This window comes from Alnus glutinosa, chromosome 6 (assembly GCF_958979055.1).
Source record: "Alnus glutinosa chromosome 6, dhAlnGlut1.1, whole genome shotgun sequence".
In the NCBI taxonomy this organism is placed as follows: Eukaryota; Viridiplantae; Streptophyta; class Magnoliopsida; order Fagales; family Betulaceae; genus Alnus; species Alnus glutinosa.
In genome coordinates this window covers 3,825,772-3,844,694 of record NC_084891.1, presented here as the reverse complement: position 1 = coordinate 3,844,694, position 18,923 = coordinate 3,825,772, and the positions used below count along the sequence as shown (strand labels likewise).

Here is an 18,923-nt window from a genome sequence, read left to right as displayed (position 1 = left end):
AAATTTAAGGGCAACAACTAGAAATCGACATCAAAAGTCAAAATAATCTTGGCATTTTTGTGATAGTCAGAGATAATCTGGGTGGGGTATTGGCTACATTATCAGCTCTAAATTTTTTTATCATAGACCCGATTGTCACTGAAGCCTCAGAAGCTCTGAGGACTGCTATCTTTTGTCGAGAGTTGGGACTACAAAGGGTATAATTGCCCGGGGGTGGGGGGGGCTGCTCTTCGATTAAGTAGTGCAGGTAGGGGTGTGCAAAACCCGCAGCACCTGCCCCACCCCGCAGCACCCGCCCCACCCCGCCCCGCAGAAGACCGGATTTTGGAAATTTTTTACGGGTTAGAATCCTAATTTGAGAAATTTATGCGGGGCGGGGCGGGTTGCGGGTTTAGACTTTTAAAAAACGCGGGTCCCCGCCCCGCCCCGCACAAAGAAGGAGAAAAAAAAAAAAAAAAAGGGGAAAGAAAGAAAACCTAATCGTCTATTCATTCACTCATTCCTTTTGTTTTAAATTGTTTTGGTTCACTTTTATATTTTTGCATGTTTACTAACCAATTGACTGTTATATTTTTTTATGTTTAGTTGTTTATTAACTAGTGGACTCATTTCATTGTGTGAGAAATACAATTTTTATGGTTCAATTTTATGGGATGTTAAAGTGTACACATTTTTATTGTATTGTTATTTGAAATAATCGTTTCATTACTTCTGGAAAAGACAAGAAAATTGATGACATGGAATAGTAAAATATTATAGCTTTTTATTCTTGTCATTTTTCATTATGCTTTGTTGATGGGAGAAAATAAAAATCATGTTTCTTAGAATTTTATCTTATAATTAATAGGACTTTTAGTTTAAAAGGCTAATCCATGGAAAATGTTCTTGAATGGAAATATGAATTTAATTTTTTATTTAAAAAACTAGTATTTTTTTTGAATTTTTTATTTTTTACAAAATAAAATCAAAATTACGTAAATGCCACTCAAAATACCCGCCCCGCCCCACAATCCCCGCTCCGCACAAACCCATCCCGCAGTGAACCGCACCGCACGGTTCCTCTTTATAAAGTGTGGTTTGCGGGTTGGAAATTTCCAACCTGCAAAGGTGCGGGGCGGGGCCAAAAAATGCCGAAACCCGCCCCACCCCGCCCCATGCCCACCCCTAAGTGCAGGCATTGCAGAGTTATGGCATAAATTGGAGTATGTATGGCACCATTATTGATGTTGTTTGTGATACGGTGCCTAGCTACAAAAATGGCGGGTCACGCATGTAAAGCGAGATGGTAACGAAGAAGCCCATCAGCTTAATTGCAAATAATGCTCTTTTGCTTAATTATTTCATCCAAACAATTGAAGTGCAAATTATTCACCGAAATAAGCCTTCAAATACAATATGTTTTCTCTTTTCATACATGTTATATATTATATATTTTACACGTACTTTGTTGTACTATCACTACAAAAAATGCTGCAATTCACCGCGTGTCTACAATAGTGGTTACTGTAGTTACGCGGCCAACTAGCCACGTGTCTTGATGACAACGTGGCAGGTTGCATATAAAAACAAGGGGATTTGATTCTTGCACTACACCATCACAACAACTGCAGAACAATCCTTCACATGAGGGTGGGTCCCACACACTGGAGCCCACCCTCATGTGAGGGGTTGTTGTATTAGTGTTGTAAATATAATATTTTCCAAAAACAAGTGGCCACGTGTATAAATATATGTGGCCAACTGTTTTCAATTTCCCCCCTCCCCCTTTAACTTTTAATTCCCCCCCCCCCCCCCCCCTTTTTTTTTTTCCATTTCCCCGCCCCTTTTTCTTTTCATTTCCGCCTCTCTCTTTTTCATTTCCCCACGCCCCTTTGACTTTTCTTTTCATTTTCCTCTTCTTTTTTCTTCCTTCTTCCCATTTTTTCACTATCCTTCTCCTTTTTTTCTTTATTTTCTTCACACAGTCACAGAGAGGGAGATGGAAGAGGGAGACCGAAAGAGCTGGAGAGAGAGATTCTAAGATAGATTCGGTGAATGACGACGGAGCTGGAGTCCGGAGGGTCACGGCCCGAGAGGTTGAGCTTGTGGTCGACCGACTCTCAGAGATGGAGGAGATCCGGCTAACTCACGCTCGTCGGCCGATTTTTGGTTTTTTGGTGTTGGTTTTTCTTTTCATGCTTTCCCTTTTTCCCAAGCTCGTCGTTCCTTTTTTTTTTTTTACACAGAGGGAGATGGGAGAGGGAGACCGATAGGAGAGCTACAGCGATTCTGAGATAGATCCGTGTCGATGACGGCGCTGGAGTCCGGAGGATCACGGCCGGAGAGGTAGAGATCAAGATCGACCGATTCTCAGAGATGGAGGAGATCTGGCCGACTCACGCTCGCCGGCCGGATTTTGAATCTGATTTTGGGTTTTTCTTGTTTTGCTTTGATGATTTCCGGCGAGTGGCTGAGTGGGCGACTAGGTTTTTGTTGTTTAGGTTTAATGGCCGTCTATTGTTTTTTTTTTTTTCTTTCTTTTTCTGGTTTGATTTCCGGCGACTGGATTGTTGTAGTTTTGGTTTATTGATTTCCGGCGAATTGGTCTCGGCCTGGATGTACGCCTGATTGGGAGAAGAAAAAAGCCCAGCCTAGATTTTGTTCTGTTTTTCTTTTCTTTTTTTAAAAAAAAAAAAAAAATCAAAATTTTACCTGTGTGGCTTTAATTACACGCGGCTAAAATTGCCTTTTTTTTTTTAGAAAATGAAATTGCATTTAGCCACTTTGGATAGCACGTTGCTAAACATCTTATGGCTAAATAGATGCATATATAAAAGGACACGTGGCTAAAGTTGCATTTAGTAACAACCGGATTTACTGCATGTAACCCACGTAACTAAATGCACGAGGCTAATAGTTAGCCATGTGTATGACCCCCACACACGTGACTAACCGCAAGTGGCTAACAACAATATTTTTTGTAGTGTATGAATGTACAGACAACCTTAATTGAAGCCAAGCTAGCTTCACGATGGGTACCTCGTATTAAGCCTCCTGAGCCACACAGAATGCATGATCATGTGAATTAAATCATATGGCTTAGCCGGCCTATTGAGCACAAAATGCCTTCGCACCTGGATAACCCTCTTTTGCTTTGCTACATACTCATCCACCGGAATTTCTTGTAAAATTTTCTTCATTTCAGGTATCTTTGCAACCGGAATATGAACGGAAAATTGGCTCCAATTGAGAACATCACTGAATGGCAGCACATAATTATCGGAGATGATCACCGGGACACATCCGGCATGTATGGAATCAACCACTCTAGGGCTTGCAACCTCGTACCCGCTAGGGCACAAGCAAAACCTACTTTGACCCATCAACTCGGAGTAATTTAAGGTCTTCGGGAGATATTCGTGCACTTGGATGCTAGCGTCTTTGCCTTTCCAGTGCCTAAACAGCATCTTCCTTACGTACCCGTGGTCGCCGCCGGCAAAAAAGGCGAAGATAGAACGGTTTTTCTTGGGCTGGCCAAAGCTTGGTGGGTGCAATAAATGTCCATGGATTTGAACTTCGGGTATGGAGACGTCTCTCACCGGTTGGAACCCTTCTGAAGAGTTGGCATTGCATAGAACCCTAATGAAGTGTTTGAAAAGCTTAGGGTCGGTAGCTGAAACCTCTGGTGCCTGGAATTATGAATATTGCATATATGGACGAATATTAATTAGCTAGTGAAACAAATTAATTTAATATGCATGCATCCTCAAGAAATTTTTGTTGATATTAATCTATATATAGACGACACAAAACTTGAAATTTCTGAAACCCATTAGCATGAATTGCATGAATTAGGTTATTTTATTTATTTATTTATTTTTTTTTTATATATATTTTTTTCAATACTGCATGTTATTGTTTGATCATCATTAAATTTTATCATTTTTTTTTTAAAGAATAATGCTTGAAGTTCTATAGTTTTTACTACAACTTTTGATTTATCTGACGATCTACATTTTATGAAAATGAGTGTCATGTAGACCGGTACATGACACAGTTCACAATTTGGTGATTTACATGCATGGTAAACGGGGATGGAACTAGACAGTAAATTTTAGAGGGGTCATACTGTAGTAAAACTTTTTTGAGGGGGCAAAGTAAATTAAAAAACAGGACCTTAAATGTGTGTATGTGTTTTTTTAACAAATTTAAAAACTAAAAAAGGCAATTTTCTTCTTCCCTTTTTGCTATAGGCCGGAGGGAGGAGTGTCAATTCATGTTCTTGTGTTAAGTTCGGATCGTGTTAAAGTATGAGTATAAGATTATATAGATTAACCGTAACCCAACCTATTTAATTAAACAGGTCAAATCCATTAACCCTATATTGGGTTCGGGTCATGTGAGGTATGAGTATAACATTATATAGGTTAACCTTTACCTAACCCATTTAATTAAACGGGTCAAATTCCTCAACTCTAATACATTAATTTCATGTTGAGTTCTTATCAAGTTCGTGGGTCGTGTCAAAAATTGCTAACCCTAGTTCGCTCATGGCCCACACTAGCCCCCCTCGATCTAGCTCCATCGCTGATGGTAAATGTCATGTTAATCTATAAAAAAACTTGTAGTAAAAGCTGTAATACTCCGGATTATGATGATGAAATAACATGTATATATATATATATATATATACGTACCCAGTCATGACAAGACAGCAGAAAATGGTCGGCACCTCTGCTTGTGTTCCAAAAAGGGTATTTGTTTGAGATGGAAGCAATGTAGTCGATGACAATGTTCTGAAGACGTAGACGGGAATAAGTGGTGTAAGGCCTGTAGACGTATTGGATGATATTGACAACACTAACAGGAAGGAAAAAAGCAGTAGCCTCATCAGGGTTCGTAGCTGAAAACGAACTCTTTCCACTTTCCATTTCTTCCATGAATTGCCCTTCGATCGAGTATATGCTGCTCATTGGCCCCGCGTGAAATAGGGGCGGCTCTCCTTCCTTGTATGCCCACACTCTCAATCCCTTCAACATCTCTTTATGGCTCCTAATTAAAATCATCATATCATACACATCAAACAATTATATATATATATATAGGGATATCAATTAATTAAGACTTGCATCGATCCTGTCTTGAAATATTCGACCGTAGTTAAATATTTCATGTGTTCGGTCTCGATTATTAAAAAATAGTGTTTGAGCCCACGCATGAGATCGAGATAGTACTAATGTATTAATTACTGTTATTCAAAACTGATAGCCGTTTTGCAAGCAGTCATATGAACTGCCAATACTTGGACTCTAGCTTCCCAAACTACCAAAAAGTTTTAAAAATGCTCATTTTGTCAAAATATGCTTATAATACCCCAGTCACGTGTCATTTTTCAATTAAAAAATAATAATAAATATATATATATATATTTTATTTTTTTAAAAAAAACTGGGTGTTTAAGGGGTGGCCCCGAAATCCATTTTATTTTTTTAAAAAAATAAAATTTTAATTTTTTGAGATTTTTAATTTTTAATTTTTTTAATTGAAAAATAACACATGACAGTGGTATTATAAGCATATTTCGACAAAATTTGCATTTTTAAAACATTTTAGTAGTTTCGGGGGCCAAAGTCCAAACGTTAGCATTTCGTTTGATTACTTACAAAACGACTAACAGTTTGAGGGTCTAAATTGTAATTTTTTCTTATTGTTATTATTAATAGTTTGTTACCAATCAGATCAGTTCCCTGGTTGGCAGATAATCAAGAACTCATCAGGAAGTGCACTCTGAACATCACCGATGCTAGGAACATGAAATATCATCGATCTCCAATGTTCTCTACATTGGTCGATCATACTGTAAAATTTAATCTCTTATTTATACTTTAATCTATCTAAATAAAAAAATTTGATTCCGCCTATGAGAATTGCCTAAGCACCAAAAGTCAAATCTAAATTAACTGAGGCTCATGCTAGCTGCCCCATTCCATCACCATGCTAGGATGCTGCATAATCCTAGTTGGTCGAGACTGCCCATGATTGATGTAATCAACCTTTTGAACCAACAATAACAAGAAGCCACCCATGATATCTCTTTGACTTCCAAGTAAATTAAAGCAGCATCCTAATTAAGTTTCCCCAAACATTGTCGGTTACGTTGTCGTATTGCTAAGGGGGAAACACAGGAGGTGAGATTTTATTTTATTTTATTTTCCAGATTAACGTCGTTTGTACAGTTAAACGACACTAAATTACTTACGACGTGTAGGTTAGTGACGTTTTTTAAGCATTAAACGTCGATCACTAGTAAATTTAGCCAAATATGTTTTCAGTTCTCAAAATGGTTGTTATATACGTAAGTAGTCACGTGTCTTTGTTATTTGATTATTATGTATCTTTGTTATTTAGTTATTATTTATCTATTATATTGGAGTCTATCTTTATGTAGAGAATAAAAGGATAGTGTATGTTATCCACTTATCCCTAAGTACGTAGCTGTGTGTTATCTTTATTAATTGTTGTTAGTGATAGGATAGTAAAAGAATATATCTCTATGAGAGTAATTTATGTTTATCACGTTTCTTTGTAACACTATATAAACTTATAGGGTTGATGAATAAAGTAAGTAAAAATTATTAATGTTCAGTTCTTTAAGTTGATTTGGAAAGTATTAGAGTTTCTCGAACTACGTATCAATCCTTAATAATCTATCTGTTACATGTTTGAGTAACTAGGCACGTAACAATGGTAATCATCTACTTTTGCCCACAAATAAAAAACAGTGAAGACTATTACACTAGAACTGAATTGCATTTGCTATTGATTGAAATGCAAATTACTCCAGAAAAGAAAGAAAAAAAAATAGTACTAAAGATAAGGAGGAGAAAATCTTAACTGATAAAAGGCATAAGGATTTATGTAGAGTGGCCCTCTGGGGAAAAAATCCTCCCTGGTACTGTAGGAACCATAGCTTCGTGATCGAGCTGCTTGCCTTATCGCCAACCGAGCTCTTGCCAATTTCTTCTCTATTCTCTCAGAACGACTCATTGCATGCAACTGTACATCAGTACATGATAATAAACAATAAATAAATACAAGAAAAATCATTGAAACAAAGCCAACAAAAGAAAATTAACGACATAGCTAGCGTTAATTATCTTCTTTAATTTCGTGTCTTTCTTTTCTCTTCTTCATTTTCTCTATCATTCATGTTAGATTATATGGATATTTGATTGATATTGAAATATTCTCTATTTACGAGTTAATTGTAATAAAATATTGGGGATTTGATTACCATACTTCTATTTAGAGACCTTTGTATTGTAAACAAACATGTCAATGAACACAGTGCAACGACCTTATGAGCTATTTAGAGTTGTGGAAGTAGGTGCTTAATACCGAACTACCCGTAATTCCTTGTGTACTTTTCTCTATCTTTGCTTCCGCTATGATTCTCATAATTAGGTTCTCCTACACATTTCAACAATTAATTAAGGAACCGATATGAAACAGTAGTGTATCTCAGTTTCTCGCTGCAGAAGTTGTATCACTTACAGTACTGCTTGAACTAGTGGAGTTTCTTCTGCTTCCATTGTAGAAATCTCTAGTTGGAATTGGAATTTGAGAGAGGGAAACTTGTGGGTTTTCATCAGAACCCTGCGTGTTAATGGAAAGTGAAAACAAAGGAGGTGCAAAGAAGAAGTGGAAGTGATGGTTGATGAATGAGAAGAAGAGGATGAGAAACACAGAAGGGTAGAGCAAAAATGGGGGGGTGCAACTCAAGTCACCCATGTTTTCTTTCTTCTAATTAATATTGGTGATGGTGATTAGGGTTTTGAGGAAATGATGGTGGTGAAGGGAAGTCTCAACTCCTTTTGAATGCCAAAGTACGTAGTATATATATCTTAATTGGTCATCTGCTAGAAGGATTACGTGGGGGAAGATAGAGATGAAGTTGTTATATATACATGAGCTTCATTGGAAATTGGCCGAATCCAACCTGATAACAGATCGACCAAGGTTTTCAAAATGAAAACGAATGCACATCAGGCGGCTAAATAATCTGACGCAACCGTTATGATCATGATCACTAATGATTAGGTGCCTATGGGGGTGTATATTAAACTCCTAATCTTACCCACCACTTATATGTTTGATTAGTTATGTACCATATGGTCTCTGGTTTGGAGAGAAGGATCAAGATTCAATGTTGTATTAAATGAGATCATATCATTTAAATTTTTTTAATGGTGGGCTAATATATTTATCTTGTATCATCAATTACACCGTCAAATATAAAAATATTAAATCATGACCAAAAAATGACTCCACTCATTTCACTTAAAACTGAGAGAATCCGTGAAATGAAGAGGATTTTAATTCTATGGTCCGAGGACCATTGGTACCTACTATAAATTGGCTGCCTTGTCTCTTATAAGATTTCTTGGTTTAGTTTGTATTGCCATAGTCCAACTGACACTACAAAAAAAAAAGAAAAAAGAAAAAAAAGGTATTGCCCAAAGATTGAGATCCCCTATAATTGAGACAAGCTTACCCTCTGATTAAGCAATTATGAGAAGCACCCAATGGAGTCCACTTGTCGAGACTTGTTCGGACACGTGGCTCCTCATCATGGCTTCTCACAATTGCAAGATATTCCAAGCCAATCCTTGACCTAGCGGATAGTGTGATAGGAAAAAAAATAGAAGCAACAACATCTTCCATCCGAATGAACCACAAGCCAATGCTTGAAAGGGGCTTCAATCTGCGTCCCAGTGGCTGCTCCGGAATCCGTCCTACATCAAATCGAGGCAGGGAAATTGTAGGAGATCCCGATCCATGGAACATTGCCCAATAGCAGTTTTTTTTTTTTTTTTTTTTTTTTTCCCATAGTGTTCCTCCAAAGGACAGGTAGTAATGGCAGCCCTCAAATCCAAAACGTAATTGTTATTGTAGGACTAATTGGTAAAAGTGAGGCTCGGCTTGCAGACCAAAAAGCCTCACAACTCACTGTTAGGTGTTCCATGCAGCTGGGAAAGTATGGTGTCCAGTCGAGAGTCGCCTAATTTCTCTTGAAGAAGATGGTGACCCCAATATGCAACGAGCGCCACTAAATATATTTTGAACAAATAGATTGCTTTATAATTGAATGAAGGCAATGAAAATAATTTCATCAACGAAAACATCCCAAACGCACTTCCATTACATTCTCATGTATAAAGGAGAAATAAAATACAAAAGACAAACCAAAAAAGCCCTCCTTGCCCCTTGTTACAACCTTGTAGAACATGTTATGATTAAAATACCAAAGATTTAGGCAAGAAGGAAACATGGACGAAGGATGATAGTTTTAAAGGTGGAATAAAAAAGATAAGAAAGATCGAGTAGACAACGGGTTCACAAGGAAGGCGTAGGTTTGTGTCTTGTGCCTGTGCATACAAAACACAAGCTAAGGGTGTCCACGCATCCCCAATTATTGGTCTGGCAGCCCAGCTTGCGTCCTGTGCACACAGGACGCAAGCCATACTTAATAGAAGAAAACGCCTTTTCTAAAATGAGAAGATTTTAATGAGGTGTGTGGGTATGAAGATTTCAAACCGCGAATATAGCAAACAGCCAGACATTCAGTGCAAAATTATAGGCTCCAACGCACCGGGAGCTCATAAGCTGGAATGTTCTATCCCTTGAGAAACCCTAGTTTCTCCAATGATGCTCTAATGTCGTGGCTGTTGCATCCCTCAGCTTGAACAACATTGGGACTGTCAGATGGCAAAACATGTTCTAGAGGATAATTTCTGTTAGCGTGGAGCTTACAAGCATCGGTACCAACTCCCTTCAATATCAGTGTTTTATGGACGCCACCAAGCAATCCTTCATAATCCGTGTCCCCACATTCTCCCACAAAGACCACAGTATTTGACAGGTCCATGCCCCAGCGAACATACAGATACCTGGAGAGGATGTATTAGTACTATATAATTGATCTCCACTAAGTCTGAGGAAAGTTACATGGCATTGAATCCCAAAAGAAATACCAAACAGTGATACATGAGAGACTGGAAGGTACAGGACATCCAAACACGCACTAAGTGAATCTAATTTAATTCTAATTGAGACAGAGATGATTTTCCATCATTAATCACAAACCAAAATTCCAGGTAAATTAAAATAGGGTACCTTCAAACAGAGTTCATAATATTGAAAAGCTATAAGCAAGCAAGTGGATCACTTTTTGCTACAAGAATCTTGAGATGAAATTATTTAGTGTACCTTATGAAAGAGTATAATTGTAGAGATTAAATTTGAGAGCTTCTGGAATAACTTTCATAAGGATTATGATGATTCAGCTAATAGAATCCCCCCAATAACACTTAACAACTCGAAGCTAATTAAAACCTCCTCAAAAATACATACTTCAACCTGCCTATAGACCCATAATTTTTTTAGCTGTGCTGAAGATTAGGATCTTACCTATATTGGTAGCTTGACTGAACAAAGACTACTAAAATTCAGCCACTCAAACCCTATATTTGCCAGTCAATTTTGCCAAGGATTATATTTTCTCTTGAACATGGGCAATTAATCACCTCTAACAGCCTTGGTCCACTTTATTTCTGCTATATTTATTCTCATTATGTACTCAACTGGTAACACCTTTAATTTCGTCCCACTTGCATGTACTTTCTATTTTTTATACCGTTTTCCTCAGCTGCTCATCCATCTCAAAATCCCAATTCACCTGTACTCGTGTCATGGACGATTCATTTGGCAAGCAACAATTTACACCACAAATCGAGGCTGGTCATGGAGGACACTCGTAACACCCCATGAGAGCTAGAGGTGTGCAAAGGCAGCAAAGCTAATTCAAATGCCCGAGCATTGATGAAAATGATGCCAATTCCTCTTGGGGCCTTTAAGTGAGTATTATATATTAGCGGTAGCTCTTTATTTGATATTCTGACCCTGCCTTTATGCTTTTGAAACTTTTGCATTTCATAATATGTACTGGACAGTTGACCACTAAAATATACATTACATTTTCAACATGAATTTGCAAGCAACTATTAGATAATATAAAGTGGATTTGCGAACAACTATTAGATAAGTTTAAGTGTCAAGGAAAAAGAAGAAAAAACAGCAGAGAAGCTAGGAGAGCTGGAGAAAATTTAAGAAACAGGAAACCTCTCCATGCATACCTGAGGGCTTGAATTCTGGAAGCCAGCACAGGGATTACATTCAGCTTTGAACCATTTTGACTATATATAATGTGGCATCGAAGAGCCTGAATTCTCATCAATTTTCGTAGTTCCTTAACTGGGGGGATCTGTGATGGAAAAGAAGTTACTAAAACATTTTGAAAATTACGTCAGAATATAGATTAAATGATTAAATGATTAAATTCATCAATTCCTATTAGCTTAAGCTTTTGAGATAAGGGAAGATCGACATAGTATCAAAGCCAAGATCCTAAGTTCGAACCTTGTCTCTGTCCTTCGCCTCTCATTTCAATTAAATATTCTACGTGTTAGTCTTCACTTATTAAGAGGGATTTCAAGCCCACACGTGAAAAAGAGTGCTAGAATATAAATTAAATGATTAAATTAATCTATTCCTATCAACTTAATTTTTTAAAATAAGTGGTGATTTACATACAAAAACAAGTATCAGTTAGCAACTAACCTCATAACATATTAAAAAAAAAAAAAAAACTTTCCAGCTAAAAATAAATTGCTTTGAAAACTTACAATGCGCGGTGTCCCCCTATATCTGTGTGTGTGTGAGAGAGAGAGAGAGAGAGGGGTTGGCTAGGGGATAAGTTTAACACAACTTTTGCACCAAGTCCTTTGACATAAGAAATATATATATATATAAAGAAATATTACCGATGACAGGTCTTTTGCTTTAAATGCATAGCAGTGCATAGACGATCCTGATTCATCTTCGGTAACAATTTCTCCTTCTTCTCCCTTTTTGTCATTGATGATAGAAGCAGCCCAACGGACCAAAGTCTTCCTCAAACCTTCTCCACCCCATCGGTATTCAGTGTGTGAACGATAATCCAAGTCTACAACAAAGGGAAGCCCAGAAGAGCTGTCCTCAGAACTTGACGATGGATAATAGAGCTCACCACCACTGTTACAGATAAAAGCATCAAATTCTGATGGGCTTATGCCTCCTGAGACCAAAAGAGAGTGCATGTCAGATAAGGTCAAGGCCGTTGACAATATGAACCCTATGGATCCTGCATCCCAGTCCTTCCTTGCTACCTCAACAACTGTTGCAATAATTTCAAGAAGATCCGAGGTTGTATCACAATCCACGGCAATTACGAAAATATACTTCCTCCTTCTCAGTAACGGAAATTTACTAGTGCCAACAGTATTGCCTGCTTTCTCCGTGGATTCAGTCTTTTGTGTGGTGGATTCAGTCTTCTGTGTGTCTCCTATAACACCCTTAGACAACGTCAAAATAGCATTTTCAGCTCTACTCTTTCCCTCAAGAGCATTTTCCTCAGTATCTAAAACATTATCAAGAGTGGAACCCCCTTCATTTTTCTCGCCATCCAATGAAAGCTTCAAGTTTAAAGATATATCCTGTATATCTCTCAATGAATCACCAGGTGAATCCGATTCTGAATTTTCAAAGTCAACCTCACTTCTTTGCCATTGTGGTTGTCTCGGTCTACAACTGACTATGCGAGATAAGTACGTCTTACAATGCTCAGGCCATGAAAAAAGGTGAATATTTTTCAGTCCATTCTGCCGGCATCTTGCCCAAAGGTGCTTATCTGAAACAAGCTTCAGAAGAGCATCGGCAATAGACTGCTGATCATGGGGGTCAACAAGTAGACCATTGTCAAGAACCTGTAATAAGTCCATTATCAGTATAGTTAAGCTAGAATGAACCTTTGACAGAACATGACTCCAATAAATAAATGAGATATTCCTTCTAAATAAAGGAAGGCTCCACCAATGGACACACCCTATGAATATCCACTGGACCCCCATTTTTTGTGGCAACAGTTGGCAAACCATAAGCTGCTGCCTGCACAGAAGAGGACCAAGGGTTGGATTTTGTATTGAACAACATCCACAACTTAAAGCGTTCTGAAAACAAATAAAGACAAGCACCTCAATTAAAGTAAGCCCAAATGGCTCAATGAAAGCTGGATTGATGAAAACACCCTACAAAAATAAAATAATAGAAATGATAGGTCAAACAACACAAGTACTAGAGAAATTTGAGCCAAATAAATACAGTGCAAAGATTAATAACTCCAAGTGAGAGGGAAACAGAGTAGAGAACTTGAATTAATGAGCTCTCTTGCTAATATAAAAAATTGTTATTTTAACCCATTAATGAGCTCTCTTGCTAACATAATAGATTGTTATTTAACCCAGAACATTTTCAATAGAACAAAAATTTCAATTTACCCAAGGTACAGATGGCAATACTTCTGCTCACCCCCTAATGCATTAATGCAGGGTGTCCTACTTACTTGAGTGGTCCTTCTGCAGTGATACTTCTCATAAAGAGAATCGACAGTGACTTTCACATTTCTTTCAAACTTCGGCAAGACTATACAAAAATTAGACGGCAAGAACAAAAGATACCCACAAGAGCTAAGGGGAAAGTATATATCAAAATGAAGACTCCACTGAATGGTGCTAATTAAACCATATTGTATGATATTATCTTTTTCTTCATGCAACTTTAACCAGTTCAATCCCATTCTCACAACAATTTGAAAAATTGATCATCAATTTGAAATTAGAAACAGTACTTTTGTTTTTGCTGCTAGACGATAAATGTCAGGAACATCAGACTGCTTGTGGTGTTTAGGATATGCCACTTGCCCATACAGATCATATTTGTCAATCAGCTTAAGAATTGAAAGAAGCACAGATGCATTTGTGCTAGACATTTCATCAATATCTTCACGGTTTCCCATTATTAATGTCTGCAACAACATTTTTAAAAAAAAAAGTGAAATTATTGGGATAAAACTTGCACTTGAGACATCTTGAGGAAAAAAAAGGGGGAAAAACTGAAAGATAAAGCCTTTTCAATTGGTCAGAAAAATCAAAATCTATGTAGAGGCCGGTGCATTCAAGGATTACAACAGACAAGGTTAGCAAGCTCCCTCAATGGGCGGCATTCTCCAAACGCCTTGACTAAAGTTGTAATATTCTTTTTAGGGTCTGCTCTGGCAAGTGCAAGTATCATAGGCTTGCGTGGATTGGAAAAGAAACGCATAATCTGCCAAATCAAATCACCAGGATTAATATTACAATCTAACTTCCTACGGCACCAAGAAATGTTTCTCAACATATTATTTGCTGTAGGACAATCAAAATTAAAGGGGTGGCAATTTACAGGCTCTCACACAACCACAAACCAAACAATGGTGAAGAAAGACTAGTCATAACCTCAGACCAAATCGGTGGGTCAGTAGAAGCAGGATTATCTTCATTTCTTTCCACATCCCCATCTGTATCACCATCATGTGGAACAATATGGTGAAATTCCATTCCAGGAGGAATTACCTGGACAATGATATGACATTTTAAATACAAATAATAGCAAGTTAGTGAAACCAAATCAAACTTGCTTTAGATGCAGAAAGAATCCTCTAAGTTTAATAATGAACTTAGGAGCAGTATCTTAACACTTACAACCATGCGAGGCATAAACCTGCCGTGACAGCTCACACCCCTTTTTATCCTTACTCTCAGTTTGCGTTCTAGTACAGGATCAAAGCCTTCATAAAGGCGCCATTGCTCTTCTATCTCCTGTCTAGTGCTCGTTATAACAATTTCAGAGGCATCAAGAGATAGCTCCTCAGCTTCTATCCGCCGCATTATTTTGTATGTCAAATTTATCTCTTCTCTTGATTGCCGTCCTTGCTTTAAAAGTTGTTCAAGCTTATCTCGCCCTAGTGAGTGGCCGGTAAAAAGCATAGGTACATTTAAAGCTCCAGATAGAAGAGCAGCAGAGTCACCTGCATCTGCATAATGTCCATGGATTGCAACAGGCCAGACTGGTTGCCCACCGCCAATTTGCTCGCCCAGAACTTTGGACATCTGTAGGATGTGGTGGAGTGCGCCATCAACAAATTCAGGAATGTAGGGCCAAAGTTGTTCTTTAGGAATATATTTATCTTTTGGGCCAAATGGTATACGGATTATATATGCCCCACCACTCTCCCCAAGCTCCTGCATTGAATTCTCAGAGTTTCTTGTATTCAACATTTCTGTCGGTTCACCATAACTGCAATCTACATCTGGAGCTGATACTTGTCTTGTAAGCAAGTCCACCCGATAAACACCTGGCATTGTACCTAAGGCCCTTGCAAGTTCTACCACGTACTTGACCTGGGAATAAGAAACATCATTCCAATTCCACATAAGTGATAGGTCATTTTACAGTTCTCAGAGATGGATGTCCTTATATATCATTGAATAACTCCAAAAGCACATAAAAATTATTTTGCAAATTAAATATTGTTGCCAAAAAGTTACCTGGCCCCCTGTATCTGAATCACGACCAAGCTCCATGTTTTCACTGCGTATCAGGCCATGAAGGCTGCATAAAAACAGTTTGTTTAAAAAAAAAAACTAACCGCCATCATGAATGGCAGAAATATCATAAGCTTTTCTTTCAAATATCAGAACTGAATTTGTGTCTATGTCTATAAGCAAAAAACTGCTTTCAGAAGACACCCCCATAAAGCCTTATAAGAAGTTAATACGTCCCCTTGAAACCTTATAGAGTTAAGGCATGAAAAAGAAATTTAGTTCATGCCTTATTAACACAATGTATAGTTTCTTCTCCTTGTGCTGATTGGCCCAGTTCTCCATCACATCAACGGAACTGATCCTAGAAATCCTTCCTTTAGTGCTATCACCATGAGCCGAAATATCACTAACCACATCTCCTTTTTCTCCCTCAGACAAGTCTTCTGACATATCAGCTGTTGCGTCTCTGCGGCCTCTTTCACGTTCAATATGGCGTTTAGCTGTGCGCAGAGCTTCCTCTCCCTCAAGCTGATCAAGAATCATCATCAGCACAAAATCTTAAAAACGCACAAGTAATGTCAGTCACATATTGTGAAGTTCCCCTTCTACATTTTCTGTAAGGAAACGTTTTCATATCCTCTGCTTTTAGTTCAAAACATAAAGTAAGCGATCAGGAAAACAAAGAAAAAGAAATTGGATCCAGATGATCAACAGACTTTTTCGCGTCCATGAAACATAACGCATTCAAAATCTCAAACAGCCCAATCACTCATCAAATTACTCCAAAAACTAGGGGATAAGTTATAACAATCATTGAGCATTCATCTCCCAAAATTAGCGTAATCATTCAGTAAAACTTTAAACAGCTCAGTCAAGCACACTTATGCACGGGTAATCGTCGAAAACCAAAAAGAAAAAAATAATAATAATTAAATAAAAAAAGTGTAACTTTTCAAATTTAAACATATAAGAGTCATAAGACAATCGTAGTCAATTATCAACCACCACACTGATCAAGCAGTGAAATTTTCATATTATACACACTAAAGTGATTCACATGGTGATCGTGATGGTCCTGATGGAACCGTTTCAAATCAAACAAAAAAAAAGGAAAGAAAGAAAGAGGACCTGCTTCTTCTTGCGAACCAAATTCCAAATCCGCCAGCACATGTTCTCTAATCTCGTATTCCTCTCCTGCGGACTCCTCGTCGCCGCGGCCTGAAGCAACGGAAAACCAACCAAAATCAAAATCAAAATCAATCAATGTAAAAACGAAAAAGCATGCAAAAACATTTAGAAAGAGAAGGTACTCGGAGCCAGGAGCGGTGGAGATCGGTCTCATCGAAGCCGGTGATGACTTCCTCAACGAAGTAGCGGGTGGGGCTGAAATGGCCTCGCTCTCGGAGCAACAGCGACGACTTCTTCGCGTCGCCGAGGCCCGGCCCAACGTCCAGGATCGCCTCCAGATAGCTGTTTATCCAGTCGTTTCCCGCCATTTCTCAAACCCTCTCTCTCTCTCTCTCTCTTCTCAGAGCAACAATGCGCGACTTATGTATATACACACAGAGAGAGACGGTTATGGCGACGTGATATTGTGATGCGAGTGAGTGAGAGTCAGAGAGAGAGAGAGAGACAGAGTGGAGATGACTTGGCAGTTACTAGCTAGGAGGGAGAGGTGGCATCAGAGAAAGAAATTCATATTCTTATTATACGATTTCTCTCGAAGGAACTTTCTCTTTCTTGGGCTTCGATATTCTCACCGATTACTTTCCTGCCATACACCGTAGTAACGTGAATGCGACGAAACTTTCCTTTTAAATAAAAAATAAAAATAAAACATTGACCTTTTTTATTTTTTGGAAAATAGTTAAATTGGTCCATGAGTTTTAAAATAACTAAACAATGCTTGGGGTAAGAAAAATAAAAATTAAAATAGGTGTCCATGTTAGAAAAGTTGATAAAATTCGTTAAAGAGTCCTATTTGTATTAGAGCACTAGTAGCAGATGCCTTATAAGTAGTTATGTTCCCTAAAATAGAGAAAATTTAAAAAAAGTCACAAAAATTCAAGCCACAGCAGTTACCCTATTTTAGAGGGTCCTCCTTGGGAAGCTACAGTGCTTCCCAATACATTGGGTAATACTGTAGCTACCCAATATAATATTTTAATTAAAAAAAAGTCTCTCTCTGATTCTCTCTCCTTCACGCGTCCTTTGAATCACTTCATCCGTCCTCATTTCTTTCCATCGTCTTTCCTTCCCAACTAGAACCAGAAGCTAAACCAGCTGAACCAGAGTTAGTGCTAGAGCGAAACCGGAACCGCCAGAGGCTACCGATACAGATCCGAAATGCAAAGAACTGAAACAAAGCTCGAACCGATCCAATGAAGTCGCCGGTTGCAAGACGATTGATTTGATCATTGGGTCTTGCAAAATTTCCCTCTCTCTTCTGCACGCTATACCCGAACTTTTTGTTGCTATGCTATCTCCAAAGGTCGTCGATGGCTTTAAGGTCTGCTTCCAGGATGAATTAGACCTCGGAGAAGAAGACGTAGCCTCGATTTTGAGTGGGCTCGCCAGCGAGGACGATGAGGAGGCGGCAAGTAGCCTCGTCGGCTTTGAGGAAGTTTTTGTTGGTGAGGCAGCGGGTTTCCTCCGCTCTGCACGCCATGAACAGAAGCTGCATCGTGGTTTGATGGGTTGGCGAGAGAGAAGGGTGAGATTGAGAAAGTGACGTGTGGAAGAGAGGCTGAGATTGGTTTCTTAAAATAATAAAAAATAAAAGGTAAAAAAAATATTATTTTAATATATAGGGAAAGATAAATAGAAGTTGTTGTGGGGTATTTTTATATAGGAAAAAAAAAGTGGTTTGGTTCCCTAAATTTTTCCTAAAATAGAGAAAATGGTTGGGTGTCTGCTGCCTCTTAATCATATTATGATATGTGCCACTTATAATATATATAAACAACACGAAGGAGTGGTTGAGCCAACCCATTTGTCATAAAGTGGTGGTTCAGCCACCCTTCAAGTCTTTTTGGGGTTATTTGAGGTGGTCGAACCACCTCCAATGGCCATGAAGATGGCTCGATCGGGGCCTATTTGGTTAAAAAGTGCGACTCGACCACCTCCTCTGTCGGGGATAAATTCCACTCAACCCGATCCAAGGAGGAGATGGACATTTAGCAACTACTTCAGGGAAATCAGGTATCAGTTATCTCAGTAAATTGGGATAGGACTCTAATTAGCCCAAGTATAGTTTGATCAGTAATAGGACTTATGGTCCTATCTTTGGTAGAATTGGGATAGGACTTATGGTCCAATCAGATAAGAAGAATGATCAGATCAGAAGTCTAAGAAGATATCAGATTAGAAGTCTAATAAAAGATTAGAGTCCACTTAGAACTCTAACATCAATTATAGATCTCGATT

The 18,923-nt window shown here is 38.3% G+C and overlaps 2 protein-coding genes across 2 annotated transcripts; both read right to left on the bottom strand.

Annotated features, from left to right (window-relative positions):
* Nucleotides 1-3,005: 3,005 nt before the first annotated feature.
* Nucleotides 3,006-7,770, bottom strand: LOC133870117 (probable glycosyltransferase At5g11130). The gene is made up of 4 exons (XM_062307168.1): nt 7,534-7,770; nt 6,875-7,035; nt 4,677-5,031; nt 3,006-3,668 (listed from the first exon to the last, which is right to left on the bottom strand). The coding sequence occupies exons 1-4, from the start codon at nt 7,768-7,770 to the stop codon at nt 3,006-3,008; spliced, it is 1,416 nt and encodes a 471-aa protein (XP_062163152.1).
* A 1,376-nt stretch (nt 7,771-9,146) lies between these two features.
* On the bottom strand, nt 9,147-17,169 carry LOC133870759 (probable sucrose-phosphate synthase 1). The gene is made up of 13 exons (XM_062307964.1): nt 16,808-17,169; nt 16,626-16,715; nt 15,784-16,025; nt 15,501-15,564; nt 14,655-15,353; nt 14,409-14,525; nt 14,107-14,238; nt 13,763-13,939; nt 13,110-13,163; nt 12,961-13,023; nt 11,862-12,842; nt 11,175-11,302; nt 9,147-9,929 (listed from the first exon to the last, which is right to left on the bottom strand). Exons 1-13 carry the CDS (start codon nt 16,991-16,993, stop codon nt 9,656-9,658), a joined length of 3,207 nt encoding a protein of 1,068 aa, XP_062163948.1. The 5' UTR covers nt 16,994-17,169; the 3' UTR covers nt 9,147-9,655.
* Nucleotides 17,170-18,923: the final 1,754 nt, after the last annotated feature.